The 20,676-nt window shown below is 51.6% G+C and overlaps 2 protein-coding genes across 2 annotated transcripts; one reads left to right on the top strand and one right to left on the bottom strand.

The window, feature by feature from the left end:
• The first annotated feature begins 230 nt into the window (after positions 1-230).
• On the top strand, positions 231-1,361 carry LOC125344552 (oocyte-expressed protein homolog). The gene is made up of 3 exons (XM_048337045.1): positions 231-438; positions 532-714; positions 1,285-1,361. The coding sequence occupies exons 1-3, from the start codon at positions 231-233 to the stop codon at positions 1,359-1,361; spliced, it is 468 nt and encodes a 155-aa protein (XP_048193002.1).
• A 6,564-nt stretch (positions 1,362-7,925) lies between these two features.
• On the bottom strand, positions 7,926-10,779 carry LOC125344553 (putative KHDC1-like protein). The gene is made up of 3 exons (XM_048337046.1): positions 10,641-10,779; positions 10,320-10,502; positions 7,926-7,939 (listed from the first exon to the last, which is right to left on the bottom strand). The coding sequence occupies exons 1-3, from the start codon at positions 10,777-10,779 to the stop codon at positions 7,926-7,928; spliced, it is 336 nt and encodes a 111-aa protein (XP_048193003.1).
• Positions 10,780-20,676: the final 9,897 nt, after the last annotated feature.

Here is a 20,676-nt window from a genome sequence, read left to right on the forward strand (position 1 = left end):
CCCCCGGGCACCCCTACCCTCCCCCCAGAGCCCACATCCAGTTCAGGGGAGAAGCGGAAGTGACCGGGCACCGGAAGTGACCATGGCCCTGGGGGCTCCTAGGGGCGCCGCCCACGGGGCGGGGCCGGGGCCTCCTCAAGAGCCGGGCCTGGCGGAAGCCGCCCCAGCCTTTGCAGCCGGGCCTCCGGGCCATGGATCCTCTAGGCCTTGGGTCCGCTAGGGCCGAACCCATGGGGCCGGATGCGGCCGGACAGGGCGGGCAGCAGCCGTCCTCCCCCCAGGAGAGGCCGCGTGGGGCCCCGCGTCTGCGCCCCCAGGTTCGCGTCCGGCCGTGGTGGTTTCCGGTGGAGGACATGAGCCGCCCTCTGGGGTTCTACCTGGAGGCCTGGCTGGCAGATCAGATCTTCGGGGAGCGGCCAGGGCGGGCGAGGCCGCTGGGTCAGGCCCCCCACCCCCCACCGCCCCCCCAGCCCCCAGGGCGGCCCGGCCCTGGCCAGCCCTTCCCCCTGACCCCTGGCCCGACTCGTCCAGGTCCCCACCAAGCCGTGGTCTCCCAGCTGGCATGGCGGAGTCGGGCCTTGGTGCACGTGAGCAAGGTGGCCCGCGGCACCGTGGCTGAGGTCTCCATCTTGGGACGGCCTGCGGGGCAGAATCGCGTGAAGAGCTTTCTCCTGAGCCTCGCAGCCCGGGGCGCAGAGCTCCAGGACCGGCCAGGTGAGGGGCTTGGAGAGGCCCCCGGGGCCCTGGGGTCTGCTCACCCCCTCCGGCCGCCCCTTCGCCTGCGCACAGCGGTTTGCACTTCCTAAGCACTAGGAAGCTGCAGCGCCTCTGGGGCCGTCAGCAGGGTGGGGAAGGAGGGGAGGTTGGACACTCTGGGCGCAGCTGGGCCCACTCAGCCTGAGCTGGGCCACAGGGGGATTCCCAGGGCCAGGCCGTGGTGGAGGTGTGAGCACCCCGTGCTGGGATTTGAACCAGGGCCCCGTGGCTTCCCTTCGTTTTATTTTTCCCCTCAAGGCTAGCATTCTACCACTTAAGCAACAGCTCCACTTGTGGCTTATTGGGGGTTAATTCAGCTGAGAGTCTCTCAAACTTTCCTGCCCAGGCTGGCTTTGAACCTCGGTCCCCAGCTCTCAGCCTCCTGGGCAGCTAAGGGTTACAAGTGTGAGCCACTAGGGCCTGGCACAGGCCCAATCTTTAAAGCTATGTTGCAGATATCCATTCCTTTCTCCAACCACAGAACGTTTTCTCCTTGTGGATGATTGGTATCCATTGCTTCTCTTCCAGCTGAGAAGATGCCTCAACCTGAAGAGTTCTTGAAGAGCCCTAAGTCAGGCGCAGACACTCCCCAGCATCCTGCTTAGACCGTCTAATTGTCAGGAGTGTTCTGTGGACAGCCTTGCTCCTGCTATTGGAGACAAACAAGTATTCTGAAGTTGCTGCATTTGGGGTTTATGTGTGTGTGTGTGTGTGTGTAACTTCAGGGATATGAGAACTATTTGAATAAATAAACTTTGGGGCAGCTGGCATACAAAGACTTTTTTTGAGCACATAAAATAAATACATAAACCATATCGCGAGGTGAGGAGTGAGTAGAAGCCTGATAGTGATATTTTCTTCCCTTTACATATTAAAAAGTATGAGTAGGTTTACAAAGAGGTTTCAATTCAACAGATGAGTGCATGGCTACAGTACATCTTTAGTTCCTCCCATTTTTGTGGTCAGAGGCAAGTCCTCAAATACAGGGGCATGGAAGTGATTGATGTTTTTTTGTGGTAATTGTTTGAGGTGGGGTCGTTTTTTGTTGTCTAGGCTGACAGACCACCCCAACTCTTGGGCATAAGCAGTCCTCCTACCTTAGCTCTCTCAGTCACTGAGACTACAAATTGGAGGTTTTGTCATCACTCTTTTGTGAGGAAACAAATTGTGTAAACCCCATAATTGGCTTGCAGACATGAAGATGAGTAAGAACCCACCTGAGAGCTTGTGGAAGCACAAATTTCATAGGCTCTTTCTCCAGATTCTGATTCTGTGCATTGTGAAAGGCTCATAATGTGCATTTCTAACAAGCACAGGATGTCAAAGTGACCTTCTGAGGCTCTCACCTGGAAGCTGTTGCTGGACAGGGCAGAGCTCCGGGTGGGCCTCTCCCACTTGTGCATGGGGAGCTGTCCAGCGTTCTGGATGGGCCCTTATAACGCTGGGTGAAAATGAGTCCTGCTTTGCTGTCAGCTGTATTGGTTTTCTGTGATGTCACAGAGGTGTTTGTGGCAGGCGGGGCAGCTGGCCAATTATAATCACACCTCAATGACCCGTCTATCTACAAGATGGGTCCTGCGCTTGGGCTGCCACTTAGGGAACTGGAATTCCTAGGTGAGAAAGTGCCAAGAGCTCTTGGGTTTTAGAGAAAGTCGAGGTTGGTTGGAATCATGCAGTTCCCTCTCCTTGGCAGTAAGGGGAGCTAGACTTTCATAGGATTTTACATTCATACAAGTCTTTAAATTGTGAGTCTTGGGTTACACAGGATGTTAACTATTACCTACCTTTTCTTTAATGTCCTCATTTTTGCAACTTCTTGTCTATTTTGTTTTTCATAGGATAGACTTCTTAACTACATCGAATATTTTTCTGGTGTCCCCAGAAACCCGGGGCTTGTCCCTGAGCTTCATTTGCTCAAAGCTAGTGCACTCCCACTTGTGCCACAGTGCCACTTCTGGCCTTTTCTGTTTATGTGGAATTGTAATCAGGGCTTCATGCATGCAAGGCAAGCACTCTACCACTAAGCCACATTCCCAGCTCTCTGTGTTCCTTTTGACCCACTTGACAATATCACACTTACATAGGCTAAGGATACTTCCTTTGTTCTAGGTTTCAGACCCCAGGGACTCATACGATACATATTGGTCCTGCATGGAGCACCTAAACTGAATGGTTCCTGCAAAACTAATGTATTCAACTCAAACCTAGGACAGCAGTGTGAGGGTGGGTGAGATTTGAGCCAAAATCTAAGCGGATCTCTCCTGTACTTTCCCATTTGCTTTGTGGTTTTTCTCCCCAGCGGACTGAAGCTTGGCTGTCATCATGGAGGGATTGTTTATGTGGTCCTGTAGAGTGAAGTGAAGGTCTCCCAGTGTTCCACCATGTGAGCCACACTGCCAGCCCTTTTGTTTTGGTTCTTTGCTTGGGTTGGCCTGGAACTGGGGGTCCTCAGTGTGTCCACTTCCCAAGTTGCTGGTATTGCCACCGTGTGCCACCATTTCCAGCTGCATTTTCTTTAAAGAGGAATTAGCATTTTTATTTGTGATAAATCTGTAGTATTGAGGTTCAGGAATGTATATTTTGAACCCATTGTGTCGACAGAAATATTTACTAGTGCAAAGTCTAATATAAAGTAGTATTGATATTTTTTCCCTGATGACGAACATACCTAAGGTTCTGCGCATACGAGGCAAGAGCTTTAATACTGAGCTACGAAGCTACACTACTAGTCTATGCTCACTTTTTTTTTTGGCCAGTCCTGGGTCTTGGAATCAGGGCCTGAGCACTGTCCCTGTCTTCTTTTTGCTCAAGGCTAGCACTCTGCCACTTGAGCCACAGCGCCCCTTCTGGCCGTTTCCTGTATATGTGGTGCTGGGAAATTGAACCCAGGGCTTCATGTATAGGAGTCAAGCACTCTTACCACTAGGCCATATCCCCAGCTCCTATGCTCACTTTTTAATAAACAAAATAACAAGAATTATAACAGGAATTGCTTATAAATACTTCTACTTACATACCTTCAAGCAGTTTTGATTACTCTATTTTTTTTCCAAATGTAGTCACATTTAGCAGATGTGTTACATTCATTCATGATAAAAACACTAGCATCCCTAATAATTATGAGCTATTATTCATAATTTTTACCTGGGCAAATGAGTAGGTGCACTTCTGAGGTCTGTAACTTTTTTAGAGTTCTTAAAACATTAATTACCACCACAGTCTGCTTCCAGTAATAGACCTAAAGTATTTATGGGGACCAGAAGCATTGAGTTGGATAAACAACCTTTTTACAAATGCAAATCAGTGTTGTTGAACTCTGGGTCAAAGATTAGGTTTTTAATGATATTAACAGTATGGCATTGAGAAACAAAAGCTTGTACATGATAAGTATTTTAATGAAAAAAATCAGTTCTGCTAGGTTATTCTACATTTATGTATCCAAGATTTATATTTCATTCCTTTCATGTCACTGAAAAGTATCTGCGGGCCTTTTGATTTGAAGTAGATGTATGAAGTAGTATTGTTCTTCCCAAACTTGAAATTACTTATTTTTGTTTTTTCAAAGAAGCGGGTTTGTGTTTGGAAACTATCTATGCTATCTGCACTGCCTCTGACTTAAGATTTTAGTTTAGAATAAGGAAAATAGCTACCTCCGTTTCCCTAAGAATAAAGACCTATTTTACAAAATAAATAAAAATAAGAAGGCAGCCTACTTATGAAAGGGTTTATGAAACAACAGAAAGGAGGCAACCATTCAGCCAGCAGCTACAGAAGTAAATATTACCAATACTCCTAACTCCCCACCACACACATGCCCACTATTGGGAGTTCTCTGAAATAAGTCACTATTTACTCCTGGGTCTTACTTCTTTCACCTAACTTTGATATTTAGTCCTGTTGTCCTCTAAACATAATTCCTTTGTATGTTCCTCTCAGTCTTCTGTTGTATATGGTGGTCATTTCCTGTTTGGGCCTATGCTGAACAGTGTTACTATGAAGGTCTAATACGCCATTTGTTGCATTGTAGAACTAAGGTTAGCATTCCTAGGGCACACGGTATGCATGAATTAAAACCATCAAGGTGAAGGATCTGTGTAAGGATGCAAAGAGTGCAGCTCTAGAGCATGTCCATCAGGCCTGAAATGCCCTCCTGTCCCTTTGCCCATGTTTTCTTCCAACTCAGACTGCTCAATATACGAAGAAAACTAATCTGCTTCAAATCCTTCCTCAGATCTCAGCCTCCGGAGGAGCAAAGATTCCAGGCTTGAGCCACAAGCAACTGGCTGTGTTTTGTTTTTGCCTCAATCATTTAAATCCCCTGTCCCAGCTGCTCAGTGCTGAGATTTCAGCATGCCCCACTAGGTTGGGTTTAGTACTTCTCAAGGTCTGAATAGTCTTCTTAATCTGGTAAGATTTCCTGCATTTATTAGAATCATCTGCTTCTGGAGGAATTTCTTTGTAATAATTTCAAATAATTTTATACCACTTAGAAGGGAGAATGTGGAAGGGATTTGGAGAAGAATGTGCAGCTATAAGAAACCTAAAAAAAGTAAGGGATGGTGGTGTCATGGCCGAGCTCCAGGGGCTCATGCACATAATTCTGGCTGCTCAGAAGAGGGCGCTCTGAGAATGGAGGTCTGAAGCCAGGCTGGGTACATATGAGACTCTTATCCCCGACTAACCAGGGAAAAGCTGCAATTGAGGGCAAGGCCCAGGTGAGTGCTCAGACCCCAAGATGAACACCCAGCAGTGTCCACTTACAAAAAAATATAACACACCTTGTCTTTTTGTAACTCAACTTAATCTTCAACCAGTAGAGGGGGCCCAGCACCTCATTAAATATTCTGAACTTTTAGCCAGGAGGCGCTGGTGAGATGAGGCAGCCAGGGCAGAGCAGGTGGCATAAGGCTGTTACCTAGTGTTCATTCATTGTTGTCACAAGCAAACACACCACTCCCTTGACACCGATTTCCTAAGGCACCCAGGCTGGAGCAGGGAGTTGCCCATCTCTAACTCAGGAATCCAATCTCTAGCTCTGCCTGTTCTCCCAGGCTCACCAGTGCTCTGATCACCTCCCAGTTCACTCACAGCCTAAGGCATTTTTATGTGAGCTTAATGGAGTACTGAGGATTGAACTCGGAGGCTTACATCCTTTGCTTCTTGAACTCGCTTCATGCCTCCATCTTAGCCTTCTGAGTGGCTTGCATGAGCCACTGGTGCCCAGATGAATAGATTTTAAGAGAAAAATATAATGTAATAGAATAATAATAATAGAAATAATTTCCAGGCTGAGCAGAGACCAGTACTGAAGGAGAAGAATGACCAGCAGTGCTTTCCCCCTGTGTTGGGGTCAGCTGTGCCTTTAAGGGGCCACAGCTGACCTTGGCCTGTCCCTTCCCTTCCTGCCTTTGTCATGAAGAGAAGGCACTGCTCCTGGGGCAGCACGTGTGTAATGGAGGACACCCCAGAAACCCAATCCTTGGGGGGCTGGGCCTCTGCCCCCCAAAGGAGGTCCCCTGACATCACTTGATGGACAGCCCTCTGTGACCAATCTGCAATCCCTGTCTTGTGCCCCCCCTGGGGGGTATATCTGGGGGGCTCCTCATTTGAATAAACAGAAGCCCTAGAGGTTTTCTCCGAGATCTCACACGCTCATGTCTTCCTTGGGCTGGTGAGCATGGAGGTCTCACACCCACACGCAACCCAAGGCTAAACCCGGACCTCACTCCCGCGTTCGATACCCTCCTGGCCAGTGGGACATAAGAGAGTAGGTATGGACCCACCACAGAATAGATAGGTAAGCGTAGGACCCTTCCCCACATGTTGGGGAGTGATAGAGCTAAGCCCAGCAAATTTACAACCCCAACACCCCTGTATTAGGGTTCTCCTCTTAAAAGATGGAAATCTACCTTAGTGGATAGCTCATGAGGATTCCCGGCCCTGGTTCAACCCTCTAGATATAGTCTTTGGAAGATCATTGAGGTGTGTATAGCCCTGCTGCCCCAAATGTGATCACTGACTAGCAGCCTGGGCAGACCTGGGAAGCTGTTGAAATGTAGCCTTAGGCCTGCCTGAGATCTATTGAAACAGTGCTGTCACAAGATGCCACGTGATTCTTTTGTGGTGTGTGTGAGACAGTACTAAATTTTGAATTCAGGACAGTCCCTTGCACTTTGGCTTGGCATTTTCATTCATCATGGTCGCTCTCCAATGCGAGCCACACCTCCACTTCTTGCTTTTTCTTCATTAATTGGAGGTGAGATTTTCTTTGATTTATCTGCCTAGGCTGGCATTGCTTTGATCCTTATAGCTCAGCATCTTGAATAGCTAGGGTTATAGGTGTGAGCACTCTTTCTTGGCACTCTCCTGCCTAAGTGTTCTTTTATTTATTTAGTTTGAGATTTTTTTTTACCAGTTCTGGGGCTTGAACTCAGGGCCTGAGCACTGTCCCTTGCTTCTTTTGCTCAAGGCTAGCACTCTATGTCTTGAGCCACAGTGCCACTTCTGGCTTTTTCTGTGTGTGCAGTGCTGAGGAATGGAACCCAGGGCTTCATGCATGCTAGGCAAGCACTCTACCACAAAGCCACATTCCCAGCCCCTAGTTTGAGAATTTCTTTTAATGTTTAGAAAGGATTATTTGAAACCTCAGTTAACAGCAAATTCTGTTAGGAGTATAAGTTGGTGCTTTACTTTTTTGTTGTTGTTGTTGTTGGTCATGGAGGTTGAACTCTGAGCCTGGGTGCTGTCCCTGAGCTCTTCAGCTCCACTTCCATTGCTTTATTTTTAAACAATGACTTATATAAAGCACCAACCAAAACATGGACACAGATTTTTCACAAGTTTAATATAGAATCAAATAGTCTCCCTCCTCACCTTCATGATTAAGGGAGAGTTTGGAAAAGAAATAAAAATTCTGTCTTCTCACTTCTGGGCATCTCCTCCTTTAGAAAGGAAATGCTCCCTAGTATGGTTCATGAGCCAGAAGATTTTCACTGATTCAGTGCATTATGAAAGTGGAAGTTGGCAAAATATGCTAACAAACTTGGATGTAATAGTGTCCACTGACATACAATGAAAGTTAAGATATCAATAAATAAGTTGTAAAATAGCTAGAGTACAAAAAACCCCAGTCTCTGTCCCCCAAATTTGAATACATGCACAGCCAGGTCTCAGGGTACAGAACCTGTGAAGAAGCAGAGCTTAGACAACATCAGGGAACCAGACAGAGCATGTCCTTGATCTAAAGTAACCTGGTGGCTGGGCTGTCTACATAGTAGGACGTTGGGGACAGGGAAAGTTCATGCTGGATAATAAAGTTAAGAGGAATGGAAACAAAGACTAGAGGCTCACAGCTGTAACGTTAGCTGCTCAGGAGGCTGAAAACCAACATGAGCAGGAACATTGATAAGATTTTTATCTCCAATTGACCACCAAACTGTCGGAAGTGGAGGTGCAGCTCAAATAGCAAAGTGCCGGGCCACAGTAAAAAAGCTAAGGGTTCTCTAGCCCTCAGTTCAAGACCCAGTGCTGGGCTGGGAATGCGGCTTAGCAGTAGAGTGCTTGCCTAGCATGCATGAAGCCCTGGGTTTGATTCTTCAGCACCACATAAACAGAAAAAGTCAGAAGTGGCTCTGTGGCTCAAGTGGTAGAGTGCTAGCCTTGAGTAAAAGAAGCAAGGGACAGTGCTCAGTTCAAGCCCGAGGACTGGCAACACACACACACACACACACACACACACACACACACACACACACACACACTATAAAAAGACCAAATGCTGCCAGAAAAACTCACAAAGTAGGAGCTGGTGGCTTACACTTGAAATCATAGCTAGAGGCTGCAGAGATCTGAGGTTCCTGGTTTGAAGATAGCCCAGGAGAGAAGAGCCCATGAGTGTACCTGTGTCCTTCCGTTCATGAAAATATGCTTCTCAAAAAAACATATTGTGGGGGCTTTCCTAGTGGTAGAGTGTTTGCCTCACATACATGAAGCCGTGCGTTCCATTCCTCAGCACCACAGATATAGAAAAAGCCAGAAGTGGCTCTGTGGCTCAAGTGATAGAGTGCTAGCCTTGAGCAAAAGAAGCAAGGACAGTGCTCAGGCCCTGAGTCCAAGCCCCAGGACTGGCAAAAGTAAAACAAAATAAAGGAAGACAAACACCAAAACCAAACCATTTTGTATTACTCAGGAGGCTGATTTCTGAGGATTGTGGCTCAAAGTCAGTCTGGGCAAGAATATCTTTGAGAGCCTTATCTCCAATTAATTACTAGAAAACCAGAAGTGCCGCTGTGGCTCAAAGTAGTAGAGTGCTAGCTTTGAGAGAAAGCTCAGGGACAGCACCCAAGCCTTGAGTTCAAACCCCATGACAGAAAACCCAACAAAAAACCCAAATGGCACACACAGAGCAAGTAAAAGTTAGGCTAATCCCTGCAAGCTAATTAGAGTACATGTTCTTAGTTTAAGTTGTTTTCCACATTACATGATTTCTAATTAGTTTACCACTTTAAGTGGTTTATAAGTGGTTTTCACTGTAGTGGCAATCTGAGATTTGTTTTTATTTCTTTTCTTGCCAGTCTGCTGGGGCTTGAGCTCAGGGCCTGGGTGCTGTCCCTGTGCATTTTCCGCTGAAGGCTAGCACTCTACCACTTTGAGCCACAGGGACACTTCTAGCTTTCTGGTTGTTGACTGGAGATGAGTCTTAAGGACTTTCCTGCCTGGGCTGGTTTCAAACTGTGATCTTAGATCTCATCCTCCTGAGTAGCTAGGGTTACAGGCCTGAGCCACCAGTGCCCGACTTACAATCTGAGATTTCTTGAGAGGTGGTGTTTTCCGGGAAGTTGGGTGTAATTACAGGAAAAACGTATATGGTAGATAAGGTTGTCAAAACAAGAGAGACCACCACAGAGGCATTACACATGACAGAGTTTATTTATTGCATATTATTAAATAATTAGATACTAAGATGGGAACACTTCTTCCTATTTAGGAGTCATCTCTCAGGCATATGCCTAGACGCCCTGAGAGAGACAAGCTGGCCACAACTCCAGCCTGCATGCTCTCTTCTATGTGGTTCTCAGCTTCCCAGGGAAGTCATTCTTCATGAGAAAACTGACTGCATGGAACCCCAGGAGCTTGGACCTCTGGACTTGAGGAAGACTGAGCACCGTCCAGAGAGAAGGGATCACTGAGGAGTAGGGTGTCAGGACGAACAATGGAAGCCAAGGCCAAGTCCTCCGTGGTGAGGGGCTGGCTCCCGACATAGTGCAGCATTTCCAGATATGGGGAGAGAGAGGAGAGGGAACGCTCCGTGAGCTGTGACCCCAGCCAAGAGGCCTGTGGGGACGTGGAGGTGGGGTAGGGTTCCCCCAGCCTGTCCCCCCTGGGGGGCCCTTCGGCACCTCCCCACTCCGCCCCCCACCCTCGCTGACTTCATCCCACGCCGTGGGGGCTTTGGGCTCTGGTGCCGTGGATTCCCCAGCACGGGAAGGGGTGTGCACGAGTGGAAGCGGCCTTGCAGGAGCCCCAGGCCTGCGCACAAGCCTCCCCCCGTCACAGATGCCTACCTTCGGCTTGCAAGGGGGCGTCCTGGTGCCCCACAGACCACGCCATGTTGAGGAGCCACTGCCTGGCCCTGGGGGGCCCCACCACCCTGACTCGCGTGTGGCCCGCGGCTGTGAAGCAGGGCTCCAGCTGGAGGAGGGTGTGGCTGTGCTCCTCCGTGCGGCGCAGGAACGCGTCCCCTAGGCCTGGGGACACAAGACGGGAAGCCCTGAGAACCCGCAGGGCACACGGGGCCCCGAGGGCGCGGGCCAGGCCAGGCACCCAGGGGCCCGGGGCAGATGGGAGCGCGGGAGGACGGCAGGACGGGGTGCAGTGCCGCGTACACGCGAACACGCGTGTCTGCTGCTCTTCCGTCAGGTAAAACACCAAGGGAGCGTCGAAGTTCTCGGCACAGGTCCACCAGGCCCCCTGTTGTGCCAAGTCCCAAGACCACCACCAAGAAGACGACCGAGACTCCGACATTCCGACATGCAATAGCAAGCAAGGCTTCATTCAAGCGGGGCCGTGGCCCGGGCCTTGTCCTACCCACCGACACAGCGGAGGTTAGGAGGCAGTCTCGAGCTGTGATAATACAGATCTTATAAAGGCCAAAGCAAGATTACGGTACAAATCTGATTGGCTCAGGGCTCGAGGTATTCTAGGGGCGGTTAGATTTAAGCATTCCCAGTCCTTAGAGTTCTCAACCAGCTGGGCCCTAATAGGCTTGTGCTGGGTTTGCTCACAGGGCCTACTTATCTCAGGTTCACGTGGTAAAGTGGGGTTCGCATGGTAAAGTGGGGCCCACGTGGTAATGTTGGGCCTGACTTCAAAGTCAGGCACTTCACCCATGCTGCACGCCCGGGCGCCTCGCCCTCTTCCGGCTCTACTGGGCGCCCAGCAAGCCCAGAGCCATGGTGAAGAGCAGGAAGGGGTGAGCCCTGGGGTCCCTTCATCTTCACACACTGGGACAGGCCTCCCTTCCCCACCCTGTCCCACCCTAGAGAGGGTGAACCCGCCCTGAATCCCTGTGGGAAAAGCCACCCATCCAGGCCGAAGCCAATCTCCAAACCCTTCACAGAATCCTTCCGCCAGAAGCTGGGAACCCAGGCCATGGTTGCCTTTCTAGCCCTGGAGTCCAAACTCCCCTTGTCTCTAGTTTCAAGTACTGCCAGCACAGATCTACTGAGAATGTGCTGGAGCAAGAAGGTTCGGGAATTGTCTCCCAGGGCTTTGGTGTTGTGTGTGTGTGTGTGTGTTTGTTTTTGCCAGTCCTGAGGCTTGGGACTCAGGGCCTGAGCACTGTCCCTGGCTTCTTTATGCTCGAGGCTAGCACTCTGCCTCTTGAGCCACAGCAACACTTCTGCCCTTTTCTTTTTGTGTGCTACTGAGGAATGGAACCCAGGGTTTCATGCATGCTAGGTGAACACTCTACCACTAAGCCCCATTCTCAGCCCCAATTATGGCAATTTCTATAGCCAGAGTTTACAGGATATCACCCACTCTAATAAAACTACAAATAAATACAATACAAAATAAAAGCAAGAGCTAGAGAAACAGACACAAGGATGTTATACTGTTGTATAGGTGGAGATAGACTACAAAGTATTTTAAAAGATGAAATTTTCTCAGAGGATCTTGAAGTCTGACTTTGGCCCCACCAGGCCCCAGTGGGGCTCAAAAACCTGACAATAAAAGCAATTTTTAAGAACATGGTCCAATTAATTAGAAATTCTATTGTGCATGGGACAGACCAGTGGCTCACACCTATAATCCCATCTCTGAATGCTGAGACCTGGAAGATAGCAGTTGGAAACAGCAAAAGGACAGACTAGAAGCCTGGCTCGAGTGGTAGACTGTCAGCCAGAAGTGAGCAAGGCAAGCAAAACCTCAAGACTCTGAGTTCAAGCCCTGTACTGGCACAAACATATAAAAAAATCAATGTTACTTCTTTTCATGGTGGTTTGTGTCCATAATTTCATCAATCCAGAAACTTGAGGCAGAAATGTGAAGGTTTGAGGCCAGATTTCTAAGAGACACAAACTTTAAACAAGATTAAAAATGAAAAAGAGCTGGGGATATGGCTCAAGATCTAGGGCTAGACTAGCTCTGGCCTTGTTGGGTCCCCAGTGTATGAAGAAAAGGAGTAAGACACCATGTGCTGTCATTCGCCTTATCTGAAGATTCTGGTTTGGATCTCCTTCCAAGCATGGTTTGTCTCAGGACCATACTTAAGAAAACTCTGTTCATGGTGTCTTCATTGAGCCTTGCCCAGCTTTCCCTCTAACTTAGAAATTTGTGTTTGTACAAAAGGTCTGATCTCCAACCCAAGTTCTAACCATGCAGGGACAACAGTCATTTTCAGATCTTGAACATTTGACAGTTGGAGAGGATTTTGAGTTTCAGAATGCTTTCTTTCTCTCTAGTTTTTGTATATATTTGCCTGGGGAGTGAGAATTGTTTTTGTTTATGGAAAAAGTATTTTGGAAATGCCCTTAGGCCACAGGTGGAACATAAGCCCCAGAGGACTGAAGAGTCCTTTGAAGCCACATGCGGACACACCCTTTAAACCCGTCTACTCTAGAGGCTGAGAGCTGAAGGACCATGGTTGAAAGCAACTCAGACAATAAAGCTCTGCGACACCATTTCCAATGAATCATTACACAGCATGGATGGAGGCTTGGTTCAACTAGATCAACAGCAGGCGTGCAAGGCAGCCAAGCACGTGTGAAGCCCTGAGTTCAAGCCCCAAACTGCCAAAAAACCCACCAAGTACCATCATAACAATATCAATAACAATAGCAATGATACATTTAACTGCTTAGACCCAGAATAACCATGAAGCATCTTGATCATCTGAACTTTGAATGTTCTTCACTAACGGCCTCAGTCCTTGTGGGCCACAGTGAGCAACGCAGGAACACCTTGAGAAGCGATCACTGCGGCAACTGAGTGCGTTATTCGACTTGTTCTCACAGTCATGATTAACGGAGTCAGCTCCTCAGGCCTCAGAGCTGCACTTGGAAGGCATCTCCACTTTTCAATACAGATACCACCATAGATAACTGCAAGGCTCTGCAAGTTCTATAAATCCTCATCACTTTGAATCAATTCACCAGAGGTCAGGGCAACTTTCGCTTTTTCCCAAGTTTTCTAAACTACACCAACCCAAGTGCATTCCTGCTGATGATGTAAATACATGCTTTTTCAGATTATGTGGCTTACAGCCTGATTTAACTTGAGAGAAGTTATATTCTGGTGGCCAATTCAATCTGTGATAGCATAGAATATCGAATAAACTCTAAACTATTAAAAAGCAACAATTCACCAGTGAGCACTTGACTTCTCCAATGCTACTTCACGTCCATGAGGGAGGAAGCCTGGCCCAGAGAGAGGGGGAGCACAGGACAAGCCTGAAAAGTCTGCAGAGGATGGGAGATAGCACAAGGGACCCCTACTGAATATGTGCTTACACCCTCATTTTTCAAAGAGAATTCAAAGTGAATGGGTACTGCATGGGCGATTGGCTGAAACCAGTCCTGGGGCTTGAACTCAGGGCTTGAGCACTGTCCCTGGCTTCTTTTTGCTCAAGGCAATCATGCTATGTTCAAAAGTAGACAAGAGTGATTCCATCAAGCTAGCAATTTGGGGGTGGGATGGTACTTGGTTTGGACCTGGTGCCAGTACTTACGGGGCAGGTGTGTAACTGACACACCTCCAGCTGTTTATGTGCTAGCTACATTTCAGAAATGGGCTTTGGTTCCAGCCATGCAGCTGGACCTGACTCCCATCACATGGATGGGTCACATGGAGTCCTTTGGTTCATAGGGCGTCTCCCCCATTCTGCCTGGGCTGCCATTGAACTGCCATCCTCCCAATGTCAGCTCCCAGAGGAAGAAGGACTAACAGGAATCGGCCACTGGTGCCAGCATCCTATTTTAAGTTAACAGACTGAAGATGAATCTCAATAAGCGATGCAAACAAAGCTTGAGTGGTCTTTTTCATTCCTAATAGGTGTTTTGGGCCAGGAAGTAGGGGACACTGTGGGGGTCCCCCCAGGCTGGCCTGCCTCGCCCTGCTCTGACCTCACAAGGACCCCTGTGATGGAATGGGCCAGAGGACAGAAGGAAGAGGCCCGGGGCAGCATTGAGTCCACACAGCAGGAGGCTGTTGGGCGGTGGCCTGCAGGACGGGCGGGCGCAGCTAGCTGCTTTGCAGGTGCTGTGGTGCTGGTGGTTTGCTCTCCCAGTTTTGCCCTTTGTGGGTTCGTGTCTTCCATCCTTTGCTGTTTTGCTGGTTGTCCTGTTTGTTTTCACAGCTTTTCCAGGTGAGCTGGTGCCTTTCCCTCTCCTCCCTTCCCCTCTTGGGGCTCCTGGCGAGCACTGCTCCCCAATGCCTCCCGCCAGCGCCAGCGAGGAGGAGCGCGCTGGGCTGGGCGCCCGGGCCTGCGGCGCCTCGGAGAAGGAGCTGCTCAGGGCGCAGTACAGAGTCCTCGGGGACATCGGCGAGGGCGGCTTCTCGGAGGTGAAGCTCGCCCAGCACCTTGTCACCCACACCCTGGTGGCCGTCAAGATCATCCCCAAGGCCACGAACAGCCAGCTCATCCACACCGAGATCGACCTCCTGAGCTGCGTGCAGCACCCCAACGTGATCAAGCTGTACGAGGTGGTGGACACCGCGGACGCCGTGTGCCTGGTCCTGGAGCACGCGGAGGGCGGCGACCTCCTGGATTTGATGCAGACCGTCGGCTGCCTGTGGGAGGACGAGGCCCGCGGCGTCTTCCGCCAGGTGCTGCGCGCCGTGAGCCACTGCCACGAGCTGGGCATCGTGCACGGCGACCTGAAGCCGCAGAACGTCCTCCTGGACGCCGACGGCAACGCCAAGCTCTGTGATTTTGGCTTGGGCGCCCGGGTGCGGGCGGGCCAGAAACTGCTGGCGGCGGGGGGCACCCTGCCCTTCTGCGCCCCGGAGCTGCTGCGGCCCGGCGGCTACGACGGCCCCAAGGCGGACGTGTGGAGCCTGGGCGTGCTGCTCTACGCCGCGGTGGTGGGGCGCTGCCCGTTCCGGGGCGACACGCCGGCGCAGGTGGAGACGGCCATGCTGGGGGGCGAGCTCGGCTTCCCCGCGCACGTCTCCAGCGACTTCCGGGACCTGCTGGGCGCCATGGTGGCCGCCGACCCCGCGCGCAGGCCCTCGCTGGGGCGCGTGCTGGAGCACCCCTGGCTGCAGCAGGGGCCGCGGGAGCCGCCGGCGCCGCCCGGCCTCCCCCCGCGCCCCGACAGCTCCATCCTGGAAGCCATGGCCGCCCTGGGCTACGACCCCCAGCAGGTGCGCGAGGCCCTGAGCGCCAAGAGCTACAACGGGCTCATGGGCGCCTACCTCATGCTGGAGCAGCGCAAGTCCGAGCGCGGGGAGCGGGGAGGCCTCGCGAGGAGCCCGCGCCCCTCCGTGGCGCCCGGCGGGCCCTGGTCCTCGCGCGTCCCCTCCGCCGGAGCCAGCGCGCCTGCCCTGCAGCCGCCCCCCTTCCCGGGGAAGGACGCGCGGGGCAGCGCGCGCACCCTCTACTTGGCCCCGTCCATCCGCCTGCTGCCCAGGGCGTCCCCGCCCCGCCCGGCCCCCGCCCCCGGCGCCCTGCGGGACGCGGAGGACGGCGGGCGTCACGCGGGCCCCGCCGCGCCCCCGGCCTCGGCCCCCGCGGCTTGGAGCGGGCGGCTGCGGAGCCGGCTGCGGAGCTGCCTCGCGTGGCTGCGGGGGCTCTGCTCCTGCGTGCGGTGCGCGCGGCCGCGGCGCCGGCGCCAGGTCGTCCCCGTGGAGCGCGAGGACCGCGGCGGCCAGGCGGGGAAGCAGGTCGGTGCCCGCGGCGCGGGGCGGCACCCGGGGCCCCTGCCGGCGCCTCCCCCGCGCGCCCTCCCGCGGGCCCCACTGTGCAGGGCGTGGAGGCTGCGCGTGCCTGGGGGAGGGGCCGGGCGCTGTCGGTGGGAACAGACTCTCCGGAGGACGGAAGCCCCCACGCAGGCGCCTCCCTGACCGGGTCCCCGTCTTGGCGCAGGTGAAGGAGCGGGAGGACCCCGAGGTCCTGGCCGAGGGGCAGGGGCCCAGTGTGCGCTGACCTCGGATCGCGGGGAAGGTGCGGTGCAGGCCGCGTGCGGGCCCCGCCCCGCCCAGGGCCGCCGCGCAGCCCGCGAGGAGGTGAGCAATGGGCCGCAGGCCGCAGCGAGTCCGCCCGGCCCTGCCTCCGCGTCCTCCACGGTGCCCAGCCGGCTTCGGGGTGAGCGGCCCCTCCCACCCCAGGCGCCCCCACACTTCCGCCAGGTGATTCTCCTCACTTCCTCTTCTGTATCTCACTAAACGCAGTTCACACGCCGCAGTGCCGCTGTGTCTCGAATGGTAGAGCAGCAGCCTGGACAAGACAAGGTCAGACATCACGCCTCAGACCCCAGTTCACTCCCCAGGGCCCGCACGCGTGCGTGCACAGACACACAAACACACACGGGCGCACGCACCCACATATGCACATGCACACACGAACACACATATGCACACATGCACAAACACACGCTCACAAGCAGGTCCGAGTTGGGGATTCTCTAGGTTCCTCATGGTCTAGGTAATAGCACTTTTTGGTCTGTCAAAATCACTAGTGATTTCCTGTGTATATTTTAAGAAATAGTACACGATAGTTCATTTTAGAAGGTTCTTAGGAAATTGGGCAGAGAAGGCTGATTCAGCCAGGGCAGAGGCTGATGTGCATCTATCAGGGCAGCAACACCTCTGCACTTCTTCCCTAAGGCCTCCATCTTGTGGCTCTCCCTTCAGGAGTCCAAAATCCGTGCTACGACGTTAAATGGTGACCAAGCTCCATGTTGGCACAGTGGCCTTTGGTGCGGAATTTCAGATTTTTTAATACACAGGAATCCCAACTCCTCCAAGTCTTTGGTCCTTTTGTTTGTAGTGTCCCCTTGGCTTTTTATTTATTTCTTTTTCTGATACCTAGGGCTTGCTCTGAGGGTGTCAGGCTCTTGATCAGCTGATTAACTCAAGGCTAGTGCTTTACCCCTTAGGCCAGTGCTTTACCACACCTTCATGCATTCTCTGCAGGGTAAATGGAGCTAAGCGTCTCTCAGATTTGTCTCACCAGTGCCAAACTTCCACTCTCAGCCCCCGAGTAGCTGGTTTAGAGACGGACGACACCAGTGCTCTGAGTCACTGAGGGTTCTTGTTCAGTCTGCATGCTCAGGTGATGCAAGGGGGTTGCAGTGCTTAAAGATTGTTCTGAGTACATCAGAGTGAGAACAAAGAAGGATACTCAGGAGAGGAGCACAATGGTGCAATGTCTGTGTCCTTCTGATCATATAAAATAATATATATTTACCGAATGAACGCCAGGAAATGGACATGAGAGGCTTTTTCTTTACTTTTTTCTTTTGGTCTTGTTTATCTCTTGGGAGAGTAAGGGAGCACAGAAATGGAGGACAAAGGGTGAACAAATGCAGAGTGCTATTCGCTAGACACCATCGTGAAAATGAACCACACAACTCATGGGTGGTAGTGCGAGGGAAAACCTGGACTGAATGGACAGGTAACATGGTGCAAAAGGAAATGTATTCTTCACATAATGCTACAACTGTATACCACCTTTATAATAACAATAAAAGATTAAAAACATCTTCTAGTACATCAACTCAAGGGTCCTTTCTACTCCCTCAAGCCCTTCTGTGCTGCGCCGGTGCCCATCCCACACGGTGGCTTGTGCAGGTGGACAGGGTGGGCGGCCACTGACAAGGGGAAAGGAAAGACTTAGAGAACATTACATGAAGCTAAGTAAGCCAGAGTCAGAGAGACACAGGCTGCATTTCCCAAAGGGCCTTTAAAAATGAACCATCACTTAATAATTCTTAAAATACCTAGGAAATCATTAGTGATTTTGGTAGGCACAAAAGTGCTATTTCATAGACAATAAGGAACCTGGAATATCCACGATTGCTGCTGCTGCTGGTGTGTGTGTGTGTGTGTGTGTGTGTGTGTGTGTGTGTGTGTGTGTGTGTGTGTGTTTTGGCCCTGGGGAGTGAAGTCAGGTCTGAAGCATGATGTCTGACTTTTCTTTCTCCAGGCTGGTGCTCTACCAGTTGAGAGACAGCTCCACTTCCAGCATGTTTTTCTTTCTTTTTGTGAAGATAAGAGATTCTGGTTCTTTCATGCCCAGGCAGGCTTAGCAGTGCAGTCTTCATATCTCAGCCCCCTGAGGACCGAGGATGACAGGTGGCAGCCACCAGCACCTGGCCCACCTCCCACTTCTTGACCATTGGTGATGAAAGCCTAGAAGAAACCACTAACTTTAATGTAGATGCCACCACATGAACTGAACCACTCACAAAGCCTTGTTTCCAAAGGATTCATCATGGAGATGAGATCCCAAAAGATGAACTTAGGGGAAATCAAAATCAGATGGTACAAACCATTTTGAACATTCGCACTGGTATGTATCTGCATGTGGACATACGCTTGTCTCTACATGTGTTTCCATTTCCCAATGTGTGTCTGCAAGAGGAGGGATTTTGTGTGTGTGGAGGCTGGTAAATCACTTCCTGCCAGGCACGAGTGGCTCACACCTGGAATCTTAGGTACTCAGTAGGCTGAGATCTGAGGATCGCAGTTCAAAGTCAGCCCAGGCAGGAAAGTCGATGAGACTCTTCTCTCCATATAACCACCAGAAAACCGGAAGTGGCGCTGCAGCTCAAGTGGTAGAGTGCGAGCCTTGAGCTGAAGAGCTCAGGGACAGCCCAGACCCAGGGATCAAGCCCCGGACCGGGGGAAAACACATCATGTTCTAGCATCATTTTCCCTGTAATTTTTTGCATTAATACAAAACTAAGCCTTGGCAACTCATGCACACCCGACAACATACAAAGCCTAGATATTAAATAGTCTGAATTCAGCCTGGACTTCGGGAAACTGAGGAATTGGTGCACCCAGACCTTCTCGGGGATGCTGGGGTGCATTGAGAAAACTATGATCTGCAAATAGTGAAAGTGCTAGGAGGAGCATTCAGAAGCCCAGGGACATTGTGGGGTCCACTGGAGGAGGAGGCTTAGGAAGAGGTCCCCAGGAAGGGACCTCAGCTTTGACAGAAGACCAAAGGGAACTTGAGACCCAGGTCTCCACACAGCCCCATTGCAGTCCCAGCCACAACTGGCGAACTCGCCCGAGATAGGCAGGGAAGCGCCGTGCGTTCTGCTGCTGGCCGGTGTTCCCTGGCTCTGACTCCAGGACACCCTGCAGGGAGCGCCTGGTGGACACCTGCAGACACTGGAGCACCCCCCACCCACCACCCACGCCCAAGCTGCACCCAGAAGAACCTTCTGGCACTTCCTCTGGAGAGGCCGGCAAGTGGCACCAGGCAGCCCAGACCAGGACAGCAGGGATGGGGACACTGCGGTGACTCCTGCAAGCCAACCCCAGGTGCCAACTGCAGCACTGAAGATGAAAGAGCCAGACCAATCAGGTCGGCTCCTCGAGGATTACTTGTCCTCTGCCACCGGGACAGGCTCTTCTGCACCTGAATCAGGAGATGACCAGGCAAGACTCGGATTTGCAGACAGGGAGCTGTCCTCGTCCTCTGCATCCAACACAGGCTCTCCTGGACCTGAATCAGAAGATGAAGACCCAGGACTCAGCAATGCTGACTGCGAGTTTTCTTCGTCCTCTGCAACTGGAATAGGATCTCCTGTACCTGATTCAGAAGATGAAGAACCAAGACTCAGCTTTTCTGACTTGGAGCTGTCCTTGTCCTATGCAACCGGAACAGGTTCTCCAGCACCTCAGTCTGAAGATGAAGAAGCTCAACTCGGCTTTGCCGACTGCGAGCTGTCCAGCGGATCCACCCTGGACTCCTTCCATCAGAGGAGGAAGGGGAGGAACGAGCACAAGACACAGTGCTGTGGCATCAGGAGCTCCAACCCCAGGGGAAGCTTGTTGCCCCTCGCTGCCCCTCAATAAACAGTCCTTGCCTGTTGAGACTGAGTCCGGCCTGTTCTTTTTCCGCCGTTTTCCTAACAAGCAGCAGCCAAAAGGCACTGGGAGAGGAAGACGATGAGCCCCACGAGCTCCTCAGCCAGGGAGACACAGAGGAACCGCAGGAAATGTCCAAACGGGCTGCCAGGCTGGTGGGGGACACAGAATGGGGGTCTCCGTGTGAGCAGGAGAGGGGACATGGAAACTCCCTCATCGCCTGCTCTTTAGCTTGGCTTTGGGTCTAATCCTGCTTTAAACACACACACACACCTGTTGATGGGGGAGAGGGAAGAAAAGCCTGCACTGCTGGCTCATGCTTGTAATCCGAGCCACGGGGGAGGCTGAGATCTGAGGATCAGGAGCCCTGAGCAG

This window comes from Perognathus longimembris, unplaced genomic scaffold (genome assembly GCF_023159225.1).
Source record: "Perognathus longimembris pacificus isolate PPM17 unplaced genomic scaffold, ASM2315922v1 HiC_scaffold_1525, whole genome shotgun sequence".
Taxonomy (NCBI): Eukaryota; Metazoa; Chordata; class Mammalia; order Rodentia; family Heteromyidae; genus Perognathus; species Perognathus longimembris.

Bases quoted from the DNA above. Each gene is read 5' to 3' on its own strand.
- LOC125344552 (XM_048337045.1), top strand. From the start codon at position 231: ATGGGGCCGGATGCGGCCGGACAGGGCGGGCAGCAGCCGTCCTCCCCC. The intron at 439-531 runs GTCAGGCCCCCC...CGACTCGTCCAG, and splicing joins AGGGCGGGCGAGGCCGCTGG to GTCCCCACCAAGCCGTGGTC. The intron at 715-1,284 runs GTGAGGGGCTTG...CTTCTCTTCCAG, and splicing joins AGAGCTCCAGGACCGGCCAG to CTGAGAAGATGCCTCAACCT.
- LOC125344553 (XM_048337046.1), bottom strand. From the start codon at position 10,779: ATGTCGGAGTCTCGGTCGTCTTCTTGGTGGTGGTCTTGGGACTTGGCA. The intron at 10,503-10,640 runs GTACGCGGCACT...TTGTGTCCCCAG, and splicing joins GCAGACACGCGTGTTCGCGT to GCCTAGGGGACGCGTTCCTG.